Source organism: Falco rusticolus, chromosome Z (assembly GCF_015220075.1).
Source record: "Falco rusticolus isolate bFalRus1 chromosome Z, bFalRus1.pri, whole genome shotgun sequence".
In the NCBI taxonomy this organism is placed as follows: domain Eukaryota; kingdom Metazoa; phylum Chordata; class Aves; order Falconiformes; family Falconidae; genus Falco; species Falco rusticolus.
This window is the reverse complement of record NC_051210.1, coordinates 56,243,784-56,264,955: the sequence shown is the minus strand read 5'-3', so window position 1 is coordinate 56,264,955 and position 21,172 is coordinate 56,243,784. Positions and strand designations below refer to the sequence as shown.

The 21,172-nt window shown below is 39.9% G+C and overlaps 1 protein-coding gene across 1 annotated transcript in view; it reads right to left on the bottom strand.

Moving 5' to 3' along the window:
* The window catches only part of PGM5 (phosphoglucomutase 5), a 78,238-nt gene that overhangs the window by 18,494 nt on the left and 38,572 nt on the right, over positions 1–21,172 (bottom strand). Inside the window, exons 7-9 of the mRNA XM_037374378.1 lie at positions 11,642–11,757; positions 2,991–3,126; positions 1,832–2,015 (exon numbers count right to left, since the gene is read on the bottom strand). Of these exons, the coding sequence (XP_037230275.1) occupies positions 1,832–2,015; positions 2,991–3,126; positions 11,642–11,757 (436 nt within the window). The remainder of the gene's footprint in view (positions 1–1,831; positions 2,016–2,990; positions 3,127–11,641; positions 11,758–21,172) is intronic.

The following is a 21,172-nucleotide window of genomic DNA, read 5'->3' as shown; positions in this document are numbered from 1 at the left end:
GTTAACCATTATAGTAAGAAACTTGTAATTCTCATCCTTCTAATTCAGATTTCACACAAAAATGCAACTGGTATCATTTCTGCTTGGAGGATCCTCAGGAACAGCACTATTACATGCTCATGTGTGCAAAGGCTAGCACAGTAAGACTTTAAAAATTAAAACAGTCTTCAGGAACAGCAGAACATTTAATTTTATGCCTTATTATTGCACTGTGATAAACAATATTCATGGGTTTCAACAGTCAGTATGAATCAGAAGCTAGAGTCTGAGTGTATTGTTTGCTGCCTATTTTGTTGTTGTGCTGAACCTGCTGTTTATTAACACCAATTAATTATCATGTAGCCAGCCTCTCATTCATGAGACATAGTGCAGTTACACTGAATATAAATCTCTTTCCCCTGCCTACTGGGGAACAAAATTTTTAACAAGTTCCTGAAAACACAGCTGCATGAAGCTCATGACAGTCAGAAAGGGGCATCTGCATTTACATGAAGAGCCAGCTACCCGAGGAAAATGGTAGCAGTGAACTGTTGTTTCATTGTACATGCAGAATCCCACCAAGGCTGCAGACACATGAAGCCAGGAATGTGTCCTTGCCAAAAGACAAACTGCTTGAACTGTGCTCTCAATAAATACGTGTTTCTCCTATGTAAAGACATGCTTTCTGGTTTTTGGGCTCATTTCTGGAGTCCATTTGAAAACAGGCCAAGTCATGTTTCTCTGTTTGTGTAACATGGTGATATGATTAGCAATTATATTCCAATTTAGGACAATGGCTTTGGCTGAAAAATGAGGGAAAGAAAAGTGCACTGAAAATTCACAAGCTGTTTTTTAAAAGTACAAGGGGCACAAGTCTGCCACGCCTGTAATTTTCCAGTGGATTTGAATATGACAATATCCTCCAATCTTGTTTCATCAGTAATACGCACAGACAGTAGCTCAGTGGCAGGTGGTCTGCTTATGTTTTCTGGATGCAATGATGAATGGAAACTATAAAGACTCTGAGTAGAATGGCACGACAATAGTTTTAACGGCTTGTAATATCATTTACTAGGGTCTGATCAGGTCAAGTAATTTACAAACCAGAGAAAGTAAGACAATAAAAATAAACAGCATTAAATCAGAAAACATTTTAATATGAGTCATAGCTCATATTTAAGATGTTTGAATATACATTTACACCTGGCAAAGTACATGGTTAGTTTTGAGCACACAACGACATTCTAAACACTGAAGGCTCAGTTTGAACTGCAGTTCTTGATAGTAAAGAATCTCATTATGGATACAGCCCAGAAGGAACAGAGAACCAGTTATTTGGTCTAGAGAAGTCAAACGTGCCCCCATATGGTACAATCCACTGAAGTCTTCTGCATGCTATTGGCTACAACAGATACTGTGCTTTAATTTTGCAGATCCTGTGGATCATAAAAAGCAATAAAATTTAGCTTTTTTTGTCATGTATAGCAAGTGGAGATTTCAGACAGAAAACAGAAAAAGCAAGATTATCTTTCTACGTAACACTTTGCATTGTTCAGGAAAGGGAACCCTTCCTATATGTGCATTGCTGGCAACAGGGACTCCTGCATATGCCCCTCCTACATTCTGTTACACTAGTGCCTCCAGTTTTGCACAGTAAGTGCAAGCGAAACCAGAGGTGGATTATCTTACCCAGAAAAGCTAATCTTAAGTAGGAAATGTGGTATCTATCAGAGCAAAGAAAACACCATCCTATAAATAAATGGAGAGGTTTGCCAGCCAAACGTTAGAAACAACACTGTTAGAGACATTATGACAGCCACAAAACTTCGTTACTCCATCACTACAACCATACCTGTCTTTTGGTCACAGTGCCATCCACAGGATCTATGTACTCAAAGCTGTCTGTTCTTTCCACACTGTAGATATTGTTACCCACAGCAAACTGCTGATGACTGAATGATTTGTCAGTGGTCAAAGCTTCCAGGTCTCTCATTATGAAGTATGCTGTTCTGGGTTCCAGTGCTTCATAATCAAACCTTGCAAATATATAAAAAAAGTAGAACCAAGAAGTAAGTCCCTTGCAGCTGAGGAAACATTTCTGCTTTCAGAGAACTCAATATACTCACAGTCAGCAATTTACTGCTCACTTCAAAAATCAGAGGTGGTCCACTGAAGTACTGATTGAGAATTAAACCAGCACATGCATGCAATGTGCAATGAGACAATTATGTGTGGGCATCACAGCTCTACATTGGCCACCTGACTTTGAGTCAACAGAAATCATTTAGAAAATGCACAGTTTCTGAAGTAGCATAGAAAATGCCATTGATGCACAGCTAGCTTTCCAGGACTAAGGACAGAATCTGTGCAGTGCTCAACAGTCATGTGAAAATGAGAAAACTTCGCTACAAGTTTTGAGGAACTGGTGTGTGAAAAGGACCTTATGGATATGTAAACTCTTATGTGTTAAGTCTATTCTGAGAGAAAGAGAGAGGCAGAAGCTAAGATGTAAATGACAGAATTCATCCTTTTGAGACCTTAATAAAGATAAGTAGATGTTTGGAACTTTGGAGTTCTCCTGATTTAACAGTAGGCATAGTTCAAGTTCTCATTAAAACTGTCACATGGAAGCATGTACAGAAACAAATGCAGGAGTAAATCTTGCTGGGATTTTAATTTTTTTTCAACACCATGTAACATGCCATGCCTACAGATTCCACAAGTAAGTAATTCAAATCCTTCTGCCATTCAATATCAGAAAATTTAATTACTGAGATACTGTAAGTGACATACATACTTTGCTCCTTCAGTAAGTAAATAACTTCTGCTGCCACTTACTCATCATAAAAAACCTCCCCACAGAACAGTGGTAATTTGTGGCAGATTTTCATTCTGCGGACACAGTAAATGCACACCTAAATGCAGCTGAGCACAGCTAAACAAGCCATGGTTGCAGCAGAATTGTCCTATCAACTGCAGAAGTTCCTGCGCCTTTTCCTCATTTTTCTCACCTGCAGTAGTAGTGCCGGCCAAATTTTGTCCAGTGATCCCTGACAATCTCCTCCACGCTCTGCCTTCTAGCTGCTAGGATTGAAAGCCAGACTAGCACAGCCCACAGTCCATCTTTCTCTCGAAGGTGATCAGACCCTGAAGAGGCATACATAAAGCACATTATTTGGTATCATTGCAAATCAGAAAACAAAGTAAGAAGGCTGGGCATATGTCTTGCTTAACTTTGTATGTCACATAACAGTAATCAACCATACTCTGGTATGTTCCAGAAAGCCAACGAGAACTAATGTTTAAAATGTGATTTACTTATATATGCAAAGTCCATACTTCTAAGCTTACATACAAAGATGTACAAGTACTTGAATAGAAATGGTAGTAGCAGGTAAACATTTTTTAGTCATGATTTCTGCTCACTGACATACAGGGTGTTTTCACACCTCTGGTACTATTTCCCAGAACTGGGCCAGATATGCAAACCCCTGGCCATAAGCCAGAATGTTCTAAGTTATGTGAGTCGAGTTCAACAGCATCTCCTTATCTCTGCTCATCCGCCATGCTGAAGAGAAAGAATTTTCCTATTTAATCAAAAATGAAGATTTCCAGAATGTTCATGACCTCCCATCAGGATAAAAAACAAAAGCCTAAAAAAAATGTTTCTGGGGAAAAAAACCACACAACAGAACCAAGAGAATAGTACTTTTTCCCCTTTCTGTATTTCTCCATACCTCTCAGTGGTAAAGATGTTTGGATGCTCAATTCTAAATCACTTCCTAGGTTTAGAAGAAAGAGATTGATCCAACAATGGAGACTAGGAACAATTTTGGAATACCTCACAGGATTTAGCACATACTCTCAGATACAGGAGGCACAAGTTCACGTCTATTATCTGAAATCAAAAGAGCACAGACTTGATCTTGCACTTCCCATGTCCAAAGTCAAAATGCCAACTTGAAGTAATAGGTTGCTCTGCAACAGACATGTAATGTATCTTAACCAGAAATATTTCTATGAGGCTAACCTCTGCCTGTTAAAACTGGAATGTATCAATCAGCAAAAAGTTTCAATACAATCAGTATTTTCTAACAAAAGACCTTCATGGGAAGATTCTTGGTCATCTCAGCAAGTGCCCCCTCCTTTTGGATAATTTAGAACAAACTTCTGTGGCAATATGTATCTAACCCAGATTACCAAAAAACCACAAGAAAGCATGAATAAGAATTAACACAAAGTTAAGATCGAAGACACCTGACACTCAGTAGATACTGATGACCACTACATAAGCTAAGACACTCAAGAAACTTGAAGAGACATCAATTATGTGGTCATTGCACTGGCATAACAGTACTAGATTTGGTTGAAGTTTGTTATCTGCAACCTTATAATTTTCTGTCTAGTCACACGTTACTGCAACCCTGAGTAGAAAGCAAATGCAGTAATTCAGAAGTTTTGTTTCCTCCATGAATTACCTACTAGTCACGGAGGCAACCAATTTAACTATCTGTGCCTTTAGAAGATACGTAGCAAAATCCTCCAGAGGAATCTAAAGTCTTTGGTTGAAAAGCTGTTCTATGAAATATCCTCCTTCCTCAAACAAAGTAATCCTGTGGCAGCAAGACTGCTTTGCAGTGCTGTAGTTTTACCTAACAGCCTGCAGGGTTCTTCAGAGTCATCTGTCAAAATAGCTGCATTTTGCAACTGGCAGAGGACATGGTTCCCATAACATAAACTGATGCACTGAAGCTGTTAATCCTGTGAAAAACTCTCAACAGAAAATTAAAGGCATATAAGGAAAAAAAATGAAATGGGCAGAGAGCAACCATGATCCCTAGGGTTTCAGTCTTGACATACATCTTCCAGTCACTGCTGCTGCCTTGGACTTGCAGTTCCTCTTCTTGGGAGAGAGCAACAGTCACGGTAGTACCTGCTACTCACAGATTTACTAAGAACCCATCATCCTGAGCCTGCCGCAGCTCTGCCTGCCACTTCTTGTGTCATGTTCAACCCTGGGGGTGTAGACCACCAACACCCTGAATCTAGCAAGTTAACCATCACAGAGTTAATTACACACAAACTGCTACTTCAGCACAATACCTGAGTTGTGTAGGAAAGGTTACTGAACACTTGGGAAGAGGAAAAAAGACTTACACAAAGATTGTTTGTATCTATGAGTTAGGTAATGCAGAGAACAAGGACATTGATACTGTAGATGGATGTAAGAGCTGAGACAGATGGTAACGTTCCTTTGCATTTGCAAAGCAGCTGTCATGATGGTAAGTATACCTCCTTTCCGCCACTTTGTGTCTGCCTTGATCTGCAATCTGCCAGCTCTCTGCAACAAGGGCAGTCCCCTGCTACATCAGCCAGAGATATGGGCTGGTCCTCAAGTTGCTGCTGTAGGAAGAGCAACAGCTCGCTCTGTTCCCTGCTCCGGAGTCCCGGGTGCTGTGAAAGAATGGAGTGCCAGCTAATCAGGAGAAAAAGGGCAGGGTTATTTATAAGCTCTCATAGCTTTGCAAATAGCTTCAGATAAGGAGCTACTGGAAAGGAAAGCAAATGTCCCTCCGCAGGAAGACAGCCCTTCGGACAATCGGGTGTTCATCTTTTCTGCTCCCTCGAAGCGACAACACCCTAGATCAGTTGAAGGATGCCCTCCACAGAAACACCAACAATATGCCCTATGGATAATAAAGCCAGCTTACTTGTAGGCAAAGCAGATGGCACAGTCAAGATTATTGTTACTGTAGCCAATAGTCTGTTCCTAGATAATGGTGCAGGTTTCTGACATTGCCACCAAAAGAGAGCTCTAGAGACGTGCCTGGGGACCTGGGGACAGGGGTGGGCTGAGGCCAGGCCCGGGTGTGGGACCACGGGCAGGCCTGGTGCAGGGGGCCCACGGGCAGGCAGGGCAGTGCTGTGAGGAGCTGGGCAGTGGCCCTGCTGCAGCATCACTGGGGCAGGGGCTGGTGGCCCCAGGCACTGACACGGGGTCCTGGACAGTAGGCAGGGTGGGGCAGGGCCCTGGTAAGAGCAAGATCACCCCACCATGGCTGTTCCTTCCCTTCTTAACCTGCCTGCCTCTGCCATTCATCCTTAGCACTGAAAAACTCAATTGCACCTAAAAAGTCATCTCTGTTGCTGATATTACCAGCAACTTAAAAGGCTAAGTGTCTCAACAGACACCAGCAAGAACTGGACACATGGTATTGAGCTAAACACCTCAGCAATTTGTCCCAATGTAAATGATCATTTACTCTCGTTGTGTAACACTCCACCAACTGCAGGCTAACAAATGGCGCAGGGGAAGGCACAGCATCTGTTCAGCAAAATGGTCTATACGTCATGACAACTGTGAAATGGTCTGAAATGAACACCAAGGAAGAGATGTATTTCAATTTAACAAACACTTCAAGTATGTTTTATTGAACCAAAATGGTCCAGTGAAACATGGACAGACGAATTTCTGGAAAGCGTTTCGCTGTGCTCTGAGCCTTGAGTTCATAAATCTATATGAAGAGGGATGAGTGCATACATGTTTCATTCTTATGATCCATTTAGCAGCATTGGCATGTGTCTGCTGTGTCCTTGTGTGTCCTTCAGGACATACAGATTGTTGCTTTTCCAGGAGAACGCACTGGAGGAAAGTAATCCAGAGGCAAAAGTCTGGGTGGAAAAGATGGAAAAAACCCAACTGTTCAAGAATCGAAAGTCACCAATTAAAAACTCTAGGCTGGTGTGAGTACAGGGACAATAATCCCCTGTGCCCAAGAAGTGTCCCTGTTCATTATTCTTAGCAGGCGGAGAACTGACAACTGGGATTTCTCAGAACTTGTTTATTCCCCCTCTTTTATTTCACCAGCACATCCATCAACCAGGTTACTATATGCACATATGTTGTCCTATTTATTTCCCTTCTTTCTTTTAGCAAATCAAAATCTATTGCTACAGCTCTGTTAGCCAACTCTGGTTTTCACCTACTGTACCACTGTCTGTAGGTGTCTTTGCTCTCTCTCACGTATTCCTACCGCTCAGCTCACACAGCAGAAACTCCAGGGAGGGAGCTCGTTCTGCTGCCTCAGTTCATTCTCCTTTGCTTTACAGATCCAGTATCTGCTGCTGTGCACCTGCAGAGGCAGAGCTGCCCTATGCAAAGGAATCAAGTAAAAGGTGCCTTGCAACTACAGATTCCTGAGACTGCAATACTAGTAGTCTCCTGACTTCCCAAAGGCTCTCAGCAACCTCAGCATAATACTCAGCAATACTTTTAATTGAAACATTCAAGGCTTTAATCAATTCCAGGCTCTGTTTAAGGAGCTGAAGCAGAAAGAGACAACAGAACCGAGAAGTCAACAAGTATTTTTCTGATTATCCCATTGTATTTAATTTGCCATTGGTAAGGGAAATTGTAATAACTGCAACTACTTTGCCAACTTATTTTTAAGTTAATTTGTCACATATTTCTCCATGTAACAGTAGCAAAAGTTATTTTTTACTACTGCAACAGTCAATTGCTAAGGCTAGACTCAGAAAAAACAATCTGGGGAAAACTCTGAAAGCATTTTCCTATTCATAAAGAAATGCTCTGCTTAAACAGGCGTAAAGTGAAGTCTTGAGAGGCAGTAGCCTGAGAAACCAAATATGATCATGCAACAACGTTCATATTAATGATTTTTCTGATACTGGAAAGCTGTTGGACATACAGGCTGTCTTTTACATGTCTAACTTATTCTGTATCGGAGATCTCCATTTCTGATAGAGAAGTAAGAAGACATGTTCATGAAGAAAATGCAACTGCTTTTCCCTAAATTAGTCACCTCTGTCTAGCATACCACATTCTGTAAATGTGATTTTACAGTAAAAATCTGACTGACACAACTATTACAAACTCATGGTAAACCATTTTGTTTGTACACACTTCGAGTCTTACAAATTTATCATCCAGCAATCTGAAACTTGACAATATTTTAGGCAAATGGATATTTAGGGGCATTCTGATCTGTTCCTTTATTCAAGTTAATGAGATTATTTTAGATTTATGTTACTGTAACAGACACCAGCAAACAGCTCTTTTAAGGCTTTCATTCATTTCAGCAGCAGCACGTTTTTATATTCTCCGCTAGTTCTTCTTCCACATAATCTTGCAGGAGAAGGCAGCTGATGTTAATACCATGTGGAAATTCAGACACGAAGCATGCAAATTTATGAAAGATGTAGCAATTACTGAAGTGGCTTAAACTGCAAAGAGATAAATCAGCCATAGAGCTCCCCGAATCCTGATTAATAGTTTGCTGATGAAATTTAGAAACTAATTGCTGATGATGATGCCCTTCTCTGAACTGTGTCCTGGGCATTAGTCATAGAACCAGAAAGCTATTAACCTCATCTGACAAGCTCTCCACACTACTACATAAATGGAAGAAGTTTTTAAAGCACTGGTTGAGCTCCAAGATCAGCTGCCAGAAAACAAGGCTGGGAAACACAGCCGTATGGGATGTTTTCAAAGTCTTTTTTCCTTTTATAGCAGAAAATTTGCTTTTATTTACTTCCCAGAGCAAAATCCCTTATGTTGTAAAACCAGGGCTCTGTATTATTTGGAAATTCCAGCTAGGCTGGATTACCTGTGTACACAAGCAATTGGTCTCCAGTGCTATTCGGTTAGTTTGACGATCTGTAAAACTTTCTCTTGCACAGAACAACAAATTTCCCACTCAGATCAGCTACAGAGTACATTTATTTAAATATTCCATGCTGAAAGCTAAAGAACTGCCAAGTTTCAGTTCCCTAAATAGATATGATTGAGGGGAAAGATGTAAAATTGATTCAAATGCCCAATACTGGCAGAAACTTTTGAGGGTCACGCGGCTAAGGACATTATTAAAAGATTCGCAATAAGGTAAATATTTATTGCTAAAAACAGCCTGCATCGCTGAAGTATTGGTCATCTACAGACCAGACTGCATTTTACAAATAAACCTCACAGCATATGAGATATTTTCAGACAGCTGTATTTAATTTAAAGATTACAAGAAAGCTAAGGCAGGTAGAAAAGCAAAATTTAGGCATCATAGTCATTGCATAGTTGCCCTGTAGGCACTGTCACAATTCATTTACACAGCAGCTACACATGCACTGAGGAATTTAAACCCAGTGCTCCAACTGTCTGGATGCCCATGGGATTGAGCCTTGAGGGTTCAGATTAGCCTTCAGATGGCATTGGCTTAAATGGGAGGTCAGAAGTGCTGCAAGTACAACAAAGTTCATCTGTCCAGAACGTACCGGGATGCACAAAGTGAATATGCTGTAGTGTAGCTCTCCATGCTGGCCAACAATGTTACTGAAGCATGTTTAGAATTCATAAGAGACAGAATTTATCAGGAATCTGAAGAATTAATGACAGGATATGAGAACCAGATTAAGACAGGAACAGAGAGAGTGCTAGGAATGCAGAGACTAGTCTGAGGTCAGGAGCTGCAAAATCTGAAGAGAGGCTATAGAACAAAATGCAATTGTTTTAGGACCCCACAGAAGGATACAAGCAAAGGAAAAAAGTCAAGTGTAAGAACAGAGAGAAGTTAGAGGAATTATCTTGCCTACCTAGAAGAACAAACTCCAGAGGCCCTTCCTTGACCTCTGTGAGACACCTGTCCCTCTTTCCCAACTTAAAAAAGCATCTGATACTCAGGGTAATAAAGTCACGCCAACACAGATCACAATGCCCTCCATGTTTCAGTAGATCAAGCTCTGAAATCACTTCTCTTGTTTCCTATATAACTGATGTGCAGGGCTGAAGTCCACCAACGCTTGGGATGGCCTGCTTAGCAGGACCTGAACGTGCCTTTTCAATATGCCAGGGAAATTTGACATTTGGCTTTTTTTATAACTGCACCATAAAATTTTAATGACAAGTCTCCTCAAAGGAGACAGGCCTTCTACTAAGCAACCAAAGATTCTTCCCTCTCCCCAAGACAGAAAGCATCTGAAAGAGTTGCACTCAACATTACCAGATGACAAGGGTCTAGGAGCCTTACCTCCCATGCAGAAACAGGCCTGAGGCAGGGGTTTGTCATGGCATATAGAATCCACCCCTGCTTGCTCTACGTACTTCTACGGATAAAACTGCACCAGCAGCAGATGCTGCACACTGGGAGCGAAGGCACCCACGCGTACCTCAGCCTACGGGAACTCACCACCAAACCCTTACTAGCTCCTTCCAGTCAAAACCCACACTTCCCTTTCTTCAGCTTGATGATGAAGGCAGCAGGTTTTTTCTAAATAATCTGGGTGCTCATGAGGTCATACTGATTCCTCAAGACCCGCCCAAGTTTCCTGGAAATATCTGATTTAGGATGAGCAGGAGGAACTTCAGTATTTAGAGGGAAGGGATACAGAATCGGCCTGGTGAAAAAGCATCAAAAAGCAGTGAGAACTGAAAACTCCCCAGCCCAGACCTCTCATGAGCAAATGGAGAGGCAGTCTAACCACACACCACTACAAACGGCAGTACATTATGAAAAGTACGAGACTGTCCTGCCCCTCTCCAAGTCAGAATTCACTCAATGACCTTGCAAAACACCTTTTGAAAAATATCTATTGAAAACATACATTCAAGACAATGCAAATCTGTGCCAGTCACAGCAATTAAGCCAAGACATCCAGGCTGATCATCATGGGACACTGGTTTCCATTCACAGCAGAAAGAAAATAAATGTCCACTATTAATTTAAATTCTTTTACTTTTTACAGATAGGCACCTAAAGAAATCTAACACATTTTTGGTTCTTCCATCAGAGTCCACCCAGATATATAATATATAACCACCCAGCAAAACATAGAATAAATTAGCCATGCAAATGGTTAAGTTATTCTATGTGTGCTCATTCAAAAACACTTCTAACATAACCCTACTAAAAGTAAAAAGAAGAAAGAATTTCTTTGCCAGAATCCAGGAAAAGAAAAAAAGAAACACTGTGAAATTTTTTCAGTTTTTCTCATAAACCAAAACCGTGTTTGTGCAGATCTACAGACTACATATTTTAATTGTTTGCTCTAATGCTTCCTGTCAGTACTGAATTCATGAGGGCTCAAATTTGTCTTTCGTTCTGCATTCTATGGTTTGACTGGTTCTTGGGACAGATAAGGGAGAAATACTTAGGGAAACCACAGATGCTAACGTGTAACTGATATTCTTCTAATGATGATTTTATCTGAGTTTTGAGTAATTGTGATGTTCCAAAAAGGGACACCCGCAACAGGTTTGATTAACCAAACCATTAGACTTACCAATCCTCATATTTTGTACAACAGATCACATTAAGAAAAAATGTGGGGTTTCCACATTAGGAAAAGAGTATTACGGTGGAAACAGTGCATTACTTTCAAGTCAGAGAAGAGTGCCAGGCACCTCCAAAAGCTGTCTGGGCAGTGCTAAGATTGCCTATGGCTTCTCAATGTTCATCTTCCAAATTTTTCATGCCTCAAGGTACCGGTCACTACAGCTGCAAGAAGATGCTCAAGATGTGAACAACTGACAGTTCTCTGTTCCAGCACAAGACAAGTTAATTTGCTGATTCTTTTGGCTTTGACTTAAGGCACCCAGGAAAACTATAAGTTTGCATTAAAAGTCTGTGGAAATTTTTCATTATGTGTTACTTACCAGTGCCAAAGCTTTCCTCTCCGCAAAGTGAGCAACGTCCGGAGTCCATGAGATTGGAAAAATATCTCCATCCTGTTGGTGTCTCATACACAGGAACCTTCATTATTTTTGCCACTCTGGAAAATACACAATAAAATACCACATTATTAAAAAAGGGCTTTTTTTACATATGGCCTGAGACCATCTGAGGAATAGTCTAGGTCTTGCTACGTCTTCTGACAGCTGGGCTATAAATGAAAACAAAAACCAAAACCCAACCACCAACAGATCAACAGCACCATTCAGAACTCATCCTTGTCTCAGAACCTGACTTCAACAGGAACCCAGCTATGTTTATACACTAAGTATAGTATTTTGGAAACTGTAGGAGCTCAGCTCAATAGGTTTTACCAGTAGCTTTCGCTTCTTAACAAGCAAGAAACATATATCTATAGATACACAGTTTTGTTATTCTAGTATTTTAGTGAAAGTTCATCATGCTGAACTATGTTCCTTTACAAAACACAGGCAGCCAAAACCAATTATGCTGGAAAGACACCTTTACTTCTGTTCATGTGTTCAAAGCCAAGACAATACAGTAATGTTTCCATGATGCGGCACCTCATCTAAAAAAGCTTTCCCAGTCTCAGCCTGAGTCTTAACTTACTTTCGCTGTCTCCTCTGATGCACCTCCCACTAGCTGGCTGACCTGCCACTTTTTTCAAGAATCAAAATAAACAACCATAGAACCTGGGTACGTTTTCCCTTCCCCAGGTTGTTAACTGGTTATTGCTTTTATAAACTATAATGAAAAAAATCCTTTATTGGACTAAAAAACAGGAAAGAAGAAAAAAGCAAATCCTCTAAGGCATGTACTACCTAGCTAGGATTTACGTAGAATGAGTATTACCATTCCTCTTGTTTCTAATTATATTTGCTTGTTTTCATTTTGTGCCTAGGATTTTCAGAGCCAATTGGTTTTTAATATGAAAAATAAGACTTGAGATACAGTCAAGCAATCTGACTGACTAAAAAGGACCTACGATGTCCCTAGAATTGCTGCAACTATTGCAGCTAACAAACATTTTCTAAATTCCACACCCACAGAAGAATACTTGACATGAGACAATTTCCATAATTTTAACTGCAGTCAAGCCCAGGCAAAACAGATTGGTCAAAGTGGGATTCAATGTGCTTAACACAATCCCCACCTAGAAGTTATGTGTCAAGATGAAAGCAGTCACCTCCATGATCAACAGAGACACACCTGTTTTCAGATGGTCTGTCACTCTGTTTTAAAGCAGGTGCATAAGGTAGATGGGATGAACAGTCCACATATGCAAACACTGATCATTTCAAAACCTGGTACAGAAATTTACCTAAATTACAGTTCAGCCATTAAATTCTCCCTGAAATCTTTAAATTGTTCATCAGTGTGGTCATAAGTCTCCAAATTCATTTTTTTAAATGTAATAAATATCCACTGCTATCTAAGCCTCTTCTTATTCAGCCTAGGTGTTAATTTTTGTACTTATAGATTACATGTAATAAGAGTGGGTTTTAAATGAGATACAACTAAGAATTGCTGATACTTATTTGAAAAGAGGTTAAAAGATACCTGGGGAAAAAAAATAATCAAAATGTTTAATCCTAAGCTTGATTTTCAGGTCCCTAGTTTAGCAGTAGACCCAAATGTACACCTCCTTGTGTTTATACAGCACTAGCTGTATTATTTGCCTTCAGAAATGCTGTTGCATAAAGGAGGTTACACAGTGCTGAACAGGTTTCTGGCTGGCTCTGCAAAAAGCAAGAACATAAAAGGATTTAATCTCTGTGTGACAGAAACTACAGGCTGGGAACAGGATCGTACTGCCAAAAAGTAGAAAACAATCAAGCAGAAAACAATGGTCCACATGCTGGAAGAGCAAAACCAATTGTCCTGAGGTAGCCTAACAATACAGCAGGAATATGTCTGCTTGCAGAAATGTTCCCATATCCTGGTACTGTTTTTGGAGAAGGAAATCCTTTCCCTTTCACTTTTTTGTATTCCTCTAGTCTGGGGACAAACAGCCTCAGATGGATATATCTTGACCAGCACCAAAGGCTTCTGAGGGGCTGTAAAGGTTTTCAAAGATTTCTATGCACTAGGCTAGCACTGAAAATTCAGATGTTGATTCTGTTGACATGGGGCTTACTTCAAACTAGGACAAACAAACAAACTAACCAACAAACATAACACACATATAAACATACACAAAGTTGATACTGAAATATGGCAGATTGCCCCTTGTAGTATTCTTTTGTTCTTGACTCTTAAGACCTTAAGAAGAGCAAATAAGTAGAAGTACACTGGAAATTAAGCATATTCCTTTTTTATTGCAATTTTACTGATCAAAAGAACTGCCACTGGAAGTCTCAATAAATGCAGAATGTGCCTTTATGCAACCTATGGATATTTAAGGTGAATAACCCCAGAAAATATGAGAGGGGTTCCTACAGGAAAGTGCAAAAAAATTCTCAAAGCTGCAGGCTAAAAGAAAAAGTGTGCTGCATCAGATCAAACAAATAACAATGCAAACTACAGGAAAATATCCTCAGAGGAAGGAAACTAATATTCTGGAATTGGAAAATTACTAGGTCTTCAAAGCCAGGGAAAACAGATTAAATGAAGGAAGGGGGAGGGATTTTTAATGCTCCTACATCTATATTTTTCTAGAAATGAAATATAACTGGTATGACTTCAGTGCAGAGAAACTAAAAAAAAAAAAAGTATCTTCATTTACCAAAACTGTGTGACAGTAACTACAATCACTTTATGATTACCAAACTGCTTTCTTGTAGACAAAATGACAAAATCTGAGCTTCTAGTCACTGCTAAAAATTAGCCAGGTTTTTTTTTTTTTTTTGAAGTGCCTACTGAGACAAAAGGGTAGCTAATTTGGAAATCAGTTTCTATGTATGACTATGTATGACTGAAGATTTCCAGCACTACCTAATGCAGCATATGACTTCATGACAAGCTTGAAAGATACTATGGAAATACTTTATTCTGCTAGGCAAACAAATGCTTAGGGTAAGGGTTTCTGGAACTTGTAATTCTGCAAGAACAATTGTTTGTGAGTCACGGTCAAGGTTTTTATCAATAACAAATTACAGATCCACTAATAACAGTCTCTGATGTTTTCAGCAATGTACCTTCACAGGACAGTTCAAACAAGTCTAAAGATGTACAGCTTTTTAAGCTTCTTTTCTTTCTTTATGTTTACACTGGAGTCCCTAAATTTGGGCAGTTAGAAATGGAAAGTCAAGTGGTTACCATAATATGAGATCTCTTGGTCAGAGAGGATACTAATTCCCTCAGAAAGTGAGTTTTGGAACTGGTGCTGTAAAGAGTTTGTACCTTGCAGAGGTCTCACTCATCGGAGTAAATTTTGCACATCCTTATATAGATGTATAACGCATCATCATCAAGATACTGATGCAGTAGTGCTCCTGTAAGGGTAATATCTCATCTCCAAGTTCTCTGAGTGAAGGTGTTAGCTGTCAAAAGGCCCAACTTGATGGATGGAATATATTTCCAGAGCAAATATAAATAAAAACAGGAAAAAAATGTGCCATATGAATAGGTTCATTTTCCTAGTCTAGTTAAAGCAAAGACATTCTATTTATGACTAACCACACAGCTGATATACCTGTGTTTATAGGTTCCATGAGCATGAACTATGTGGAAGGAATACAACAAACTGTGGACATTCTGGTTCTTGTCATCTCAGACATTTAATGGGACTGACTTCAAAGAGTAATCTTGCTTGCTTTCATTGTTAAGTGCTCACTACATCAATGAGATCACACAACAAAGTTTCTTCTCTCTGTGTGCTGTGCTAATTAGCTCCTGCTGGACTGGGAAACAGTATTTACACTTAGACCTAAACTGAAGGACAATCACTTCAGTTATTTTGCCCATACCAGAGCTAAGGGTATTTATGTTCCCAGTATGCTGAAATACTAATTAATGAGAAGGAAAAAAAAAACAACCAAAGAAGAGTAAACTGTACTTTTTACAATTACACACATTATTTAAAACCCTATTTTGTGAATTTCAAAAAAGCAGGAGCAGTTGTTTTTAAATGGAGAGATAATGAAGCCAGTTGAAAGAAAAATATAAATTCTTGTAAGGTTGAATTTACCCTCCTACTGTTCAATGTCACTCTTGTTTTTATTTTGAAGAGCTACTCCCACACTACCTATACTGACCACCAACTTTTTATTAAAACGTAAGGAGAACACATACAATGCAACCATGGAAAGTAGTCTGAGTTACTTTACCACTAGGCAACAGAACTACTGGAGAGTTTAGTACCAACACAGAACTGTTAAGCCAGTTCTTAAACTCCAGATAGCCCGAATGATTTTCCTTGGAACTACAGTAAAAATATTATCCTGCTTAAACTGTATAAAAAGATGACTTTCCACCAGAAAAAAACACGTTCTTTTATTTAAAATGGTTAAGGGAATATCCTTGTGATACCTTTCTTTCAGTTTTCAGTGGAAACAACAGACTGTTTTTCACAGATGGGCTGCTAAAGCAAAGTGGTCCTTGAAAGTGTCTCACAGTCACTGTGGTTTTGACTCACTTCAGAGAACTACCCTGACTTCTACTAAAGAAAGTCAGAGGAAAGTTTACTCCAACCTATTCTCTACAATGCCACAAAAAATCCTAATGAATACACATTGTTCAGATAAAACAATTGGCCTGCAGCAACCTAACTTTCTTGTGCCCAGTGAAACTTTTATAACTCCTGAGAACAGATCAGTCAATCAACACTATACTGCCAAAGTCATGTCACCTGTTCACCACAAAGGTAAAGGTCACAGCACTGGGGGCCCTTCTCTGGCAGGTCTCCTAAACTGTTGTAAATGACTAGCTAAAGTTGTACGTTGTAGGTGAAATGCTGGCTAGGGTAAACTGTAGCATCACGTCCATCCTGGAGTCATAACCTGGACGAAGAAAGAGATGTTAATGAAAGAATCACTACAGAAGCAGCTAGTGCATGTCCTTGTCTCTTGTCTTCCACCACCTGTAGGTATCAGCTGCAAATGTGAAAGACGCTCACAGACACCTGGGATGAGCAGGCTTCAAAACAGACTGGCGTTCCATGGACACATACTTTTCAATGCTACTTCTCTTTGTGGAGCCAACACTCAGGTTGACAAGGTGCTGTAATTCAGAGAGCACCGAGTCTGACTCTGCAGAAGGGCAAGCACTCTCATGCCCTAACAATCAGGAACTGAAGGAATTTGTGGGACAGACGCGGGCCATTGATGGGTACTGTGTGGCAGCAGCATTTCACAAGACATCAAACCTCTGTAATGGTATTTTTCTGAATTACTGGCTATAGAAGAAAATGTTTTCACACTACGTCTTCTAAACCTCTACTTAGCCACTGAAGTAGACTGTGTTATCTAATCTCCAGCTAATATAGGCCTCATTTGATTTAAGGCCTGAAGTGTATTTTACTTTAAAGACAACACTACAGCTTTACTGAAACTAAGAAAACCAGTTTTTTGTCCCACTTCTGTAGCCTTTCTTCACACAAAGAATAAAAAATATCTCCAGTAAGGATCTGCATCTGATTTATCAAGAAAATAATTTCTCTAGCTGAAAATAACAGCCTTCACATAGGCTAACTTTAGCAGACAAATGTATTTTATCTGATATTTTACTGCCTGAGATGCTTCAAATTTTTTGTAACACTGGACACTTCTGAGACCAAAACAAGTGACTTACGTTTGTCTAGATCAATTTTTCCATCCCTTTATTAGAGATCCCGCTTTTGCTCTTCTCTAACCATATAGTACATTCTCTGAATTGATGGATTTACTGAAGTGTTCTTGCAACCAGACCTAAAATTTCATGGGTTCATTCTTTTGGAGTACTTTTGGAGATATTAGTTATCTCATTCCCTCTCCAACATTCACATTTCTTTTGCAAAGCATTGTTTTTTAACTTCATTGAAAAATTAGACACAATATTCATTGCCTTTTTAGCCACCATGTCCCTATCCCATTCTCACTGTGTGATGTTTCCACTTGTTCTTTCTGTGATCTCTTCTTGTGGATGCTTTGCTACTTCCTTTCTCAACTTTGGAAGTCTAATTCAGTTCACCTTTGGTCAGTTCCCTCTTCTTTCTTATTATTACTCAAGATGCAGGAGCCATGAACTAAATGTTTTTAACTTTTTTCTTCAGTCTCATCTGTTTCTCCTTTTCAAGCATGCAACTCCCACAGCCTGTGAGAAATTCACAGCAGTAGCAATGACAGCACCCGCACTGGCACCAACTGTAGTGTGAAATGGATGTTCTGCTTCTGGATGTTTTCACTCTCTCTGTACTGCCTTCCCTTAAAAGGCTTCAACAGCATATTGTGCAAGGAGCAGAACTAAAACAAAAATCACCCCCCTTATATGGTCAAGTATTACAGTGTTACTGCTTCCAAGCCTTTAATTTATTAAGCAAAAAGCAGAGGAATGCTAAGCTTTCGCACACAACACAGATAACCAGGACATATCACTAAGATAAGACGTAAACTGCCATAGCTGGCAGAGAGGCTGTCAGGACCTAGAGGGGGGGAGTTAGTAGACAAATTTCTTCCTGCTTTCTAGTACGTTAAATCTCAGAGATAAAGATCATAGTAGCAGAAATTGACAAACAAAAAGCAGCTGAAGACACTTGAGCTGTAAAGGATCTAAAAACATCTGACTTTTTTGGTGTTGCTTCCTCCCCATCCCTGCAAATTTGTAATCCTAAAATGCTTCTGCAGGTGGACTAATGGTACACTGAATTAAGGTCTAGTGTTCAGGGGTAGTTCCTGTCTTGAAAACTGATAACTTCAGGTGGATTTCTTTGGCTGACAATAGTTCTAAGGATGGTTATGGATTGCTAATTGCAGAAATCATCTCCGTGTTAGATTATATTCAGGACAATTTGAGTTCCCTTTCTGGCAATGGAGCCTCCTGGCACTCATGCAACGTAACTGCAGTACCAACTGTTTCGATATCCTCTCGTGCCTCTCAATCTCACATTGGCCTTTCCCTATGCTTGAAATCTTTCAACAGCAAAGCTAAAAATTATAGCAGCAGAAAGGCAAAGTCCTATAAACACAACCCACTTTGCTCATGGCTTATAACACACAGCAACCAGACATACTAGAAACTTGTCTGAGCTACATGGAAGACATTCTTGTTCAGTACAATCACCGCTATAATGCAAGGACATGAACCACGGTGTGGAAGGTCAGCCCCTTGGCTTTAAATATCTAAACCAAACAAATGTAAGGCTTAGGATCTCCCTTTGGGCCCTTCAAGCTCATTGGACTTGTTCTGTCTCCTGCAGGAGCAGACTTGAAAAGGCTTGCATCATCACAAGGACAGTTAGAACACTCATCAGAGAACTCAGGCTCCCAAACATGCACAGAGTGGGTCCCTGCAGTCATTGACACCCCTCCTTGCCACCTATAAGCCATGGTGTGAACACACAGCTCAGTCTTTCACACCACCCAGTTTTCCTGCACACAGACTCTGTAATATCTCAGGCAAATGTTACAAGCACCTTGTGCAACATACCAGAAAGACAGCACTCTTAAAATTATTTGAGACACTTTACAAAAAAATGGTAAATGAATTTGTGTCCCAGTCCCAACTTTCTGATTCAGCCCCAGGGGGTAAAAGTAACTTCAAGTGCCTGACTTCACAGCCACCTACAGAGCCAAGGGAGCACTGCAGAACTGAGCACGTTTGCAAGCAGGGCAACAGCTGCAGCACAGCTTTGCTGCAGATCTCTGAGAAGAGGCTGCAAAATGCCTCTGTCTCTTCCCTGCTCTTCAGGGAGTAAGTGGTCAAAGTAAAAATAGCCAGCACAGCTCCTTCCTGAGTCTGCCTTTGCCTTCAAAACTAACATGATAATCCTGTCTGCTATGGGCAGGAGGTGCAAGGATACATTTTACGGACACTGTACTTTAGCCTAGTCTCCCTAATTTGCTCTGAACTGGCACTGATGCAGAATTCACTGGTGAACGGGGACAGTAAACACATCTTAAACAAATACATGAAGCAGATGACATGCAAAACTGGAATTTTTCACCCCGTGTTTGCAGGTGCTGCAAGTAGGTTGTTGTAGTGTTCAAGATAGGAAATCACTGCCAGTATTTATCAATAGCATGTAAGTTACATATGGATTACCACAGTCAGATTGTTACCATCCCCAATTTGTGGGTACTATGAGGTAGGAATCAGAAGAATCTTTTTCTGAAAAGTTAAATCACTTTTAAGAAGTTGCACTGGAGACCTCATACAAAGGCTTAGCTTTGAGTACAGATTTGATAAATTCCTCTCTGAAGTCTTGATGACAACACAGAGTCCTAGCAATGACATTCCGTGGGAGAAGAAAGTTCTCTGAAGAGCTAAGAGCTTAATTCAGTTTAATTGAAGTTTGTGTGTATAGAAACTAAGAACTTTCTTTCTTTTCAAGGAAATACAGCATTACAGAAACCTCACCATGAAAAAATGGACTTTTATCAGCAGCCTCGCCTTCAAACAGCAAACTGGCCAAAACCTACATCTGTTTCTTAGCCAGGCTACCATGGTATGGACAGTCCTGTAAGCATGAAAACACTGTAGCTCAGCCTACAAACACAATTCTTTGCAGTCTCCAAGTAAAAAAAAAACCAACCAAACAAACAACTAAATCTCCTCTGTCAGCTTTTAAAAAAATCTCAGCACTTTGACATATTTTAGCATGGGGTAGATGTTCAGGAAAGAATCAGAAATGGATACAGCTGCTAGATGCTAGACTTTTGCACAACACTAATACTAAGATGAATTTTAAATAAATACTGACTCAGTGGTGTTTGCTATGAATAGAGCTACTAAGAAGCACTTTGTTGAAACTGCTTGTAACATTGGAATTCACCTGTAATAAATACATCAGTAAATCAAGGGGAAAAAAAGATTTCCTGTCTTTTTTAAAAAAGAAAAACTAATTTAATCATGATGAAAAAACCTTTAATTCCAGAAGAAGTATTTGTGCTCTTATTACAGGTAGTGGAACCAGGTCTTATGTGAATTCACATTTAACTGCTAGAAATTATTTTAATTTACTTTTTACTAGGCATTAGTTGAGTGTAAAATTCTGTTTCCAAACTATTAATAATGCTACCCTTTTGAATGCCTCACATGGCCAACACTTCTCTCTTCTTTCTCTCCCATTGAATGATACAAGTCAGAATGAATCCACTGAGTTTAAAACTAACCCAGACTGCCAACCCAAATGCCTGCATCTGGACTGAGTTTGCTAAGAGCAAGAGTTTAGGCTAAGTACAGTATTTATACCAGTGTTCTTTTCTGCTGTGTGTGAGGGAAAACACAGACATGATGGGATGAGAAGAAACAAGGAGACCAGGAACAAGTCTGCCGCATTTCTCAGGTGCAGGTCCACAGAATCTGTACTCCACATTTTTGTGGGAGGAGAGGACTAGTGTGATTTAAATCCTGCTGGA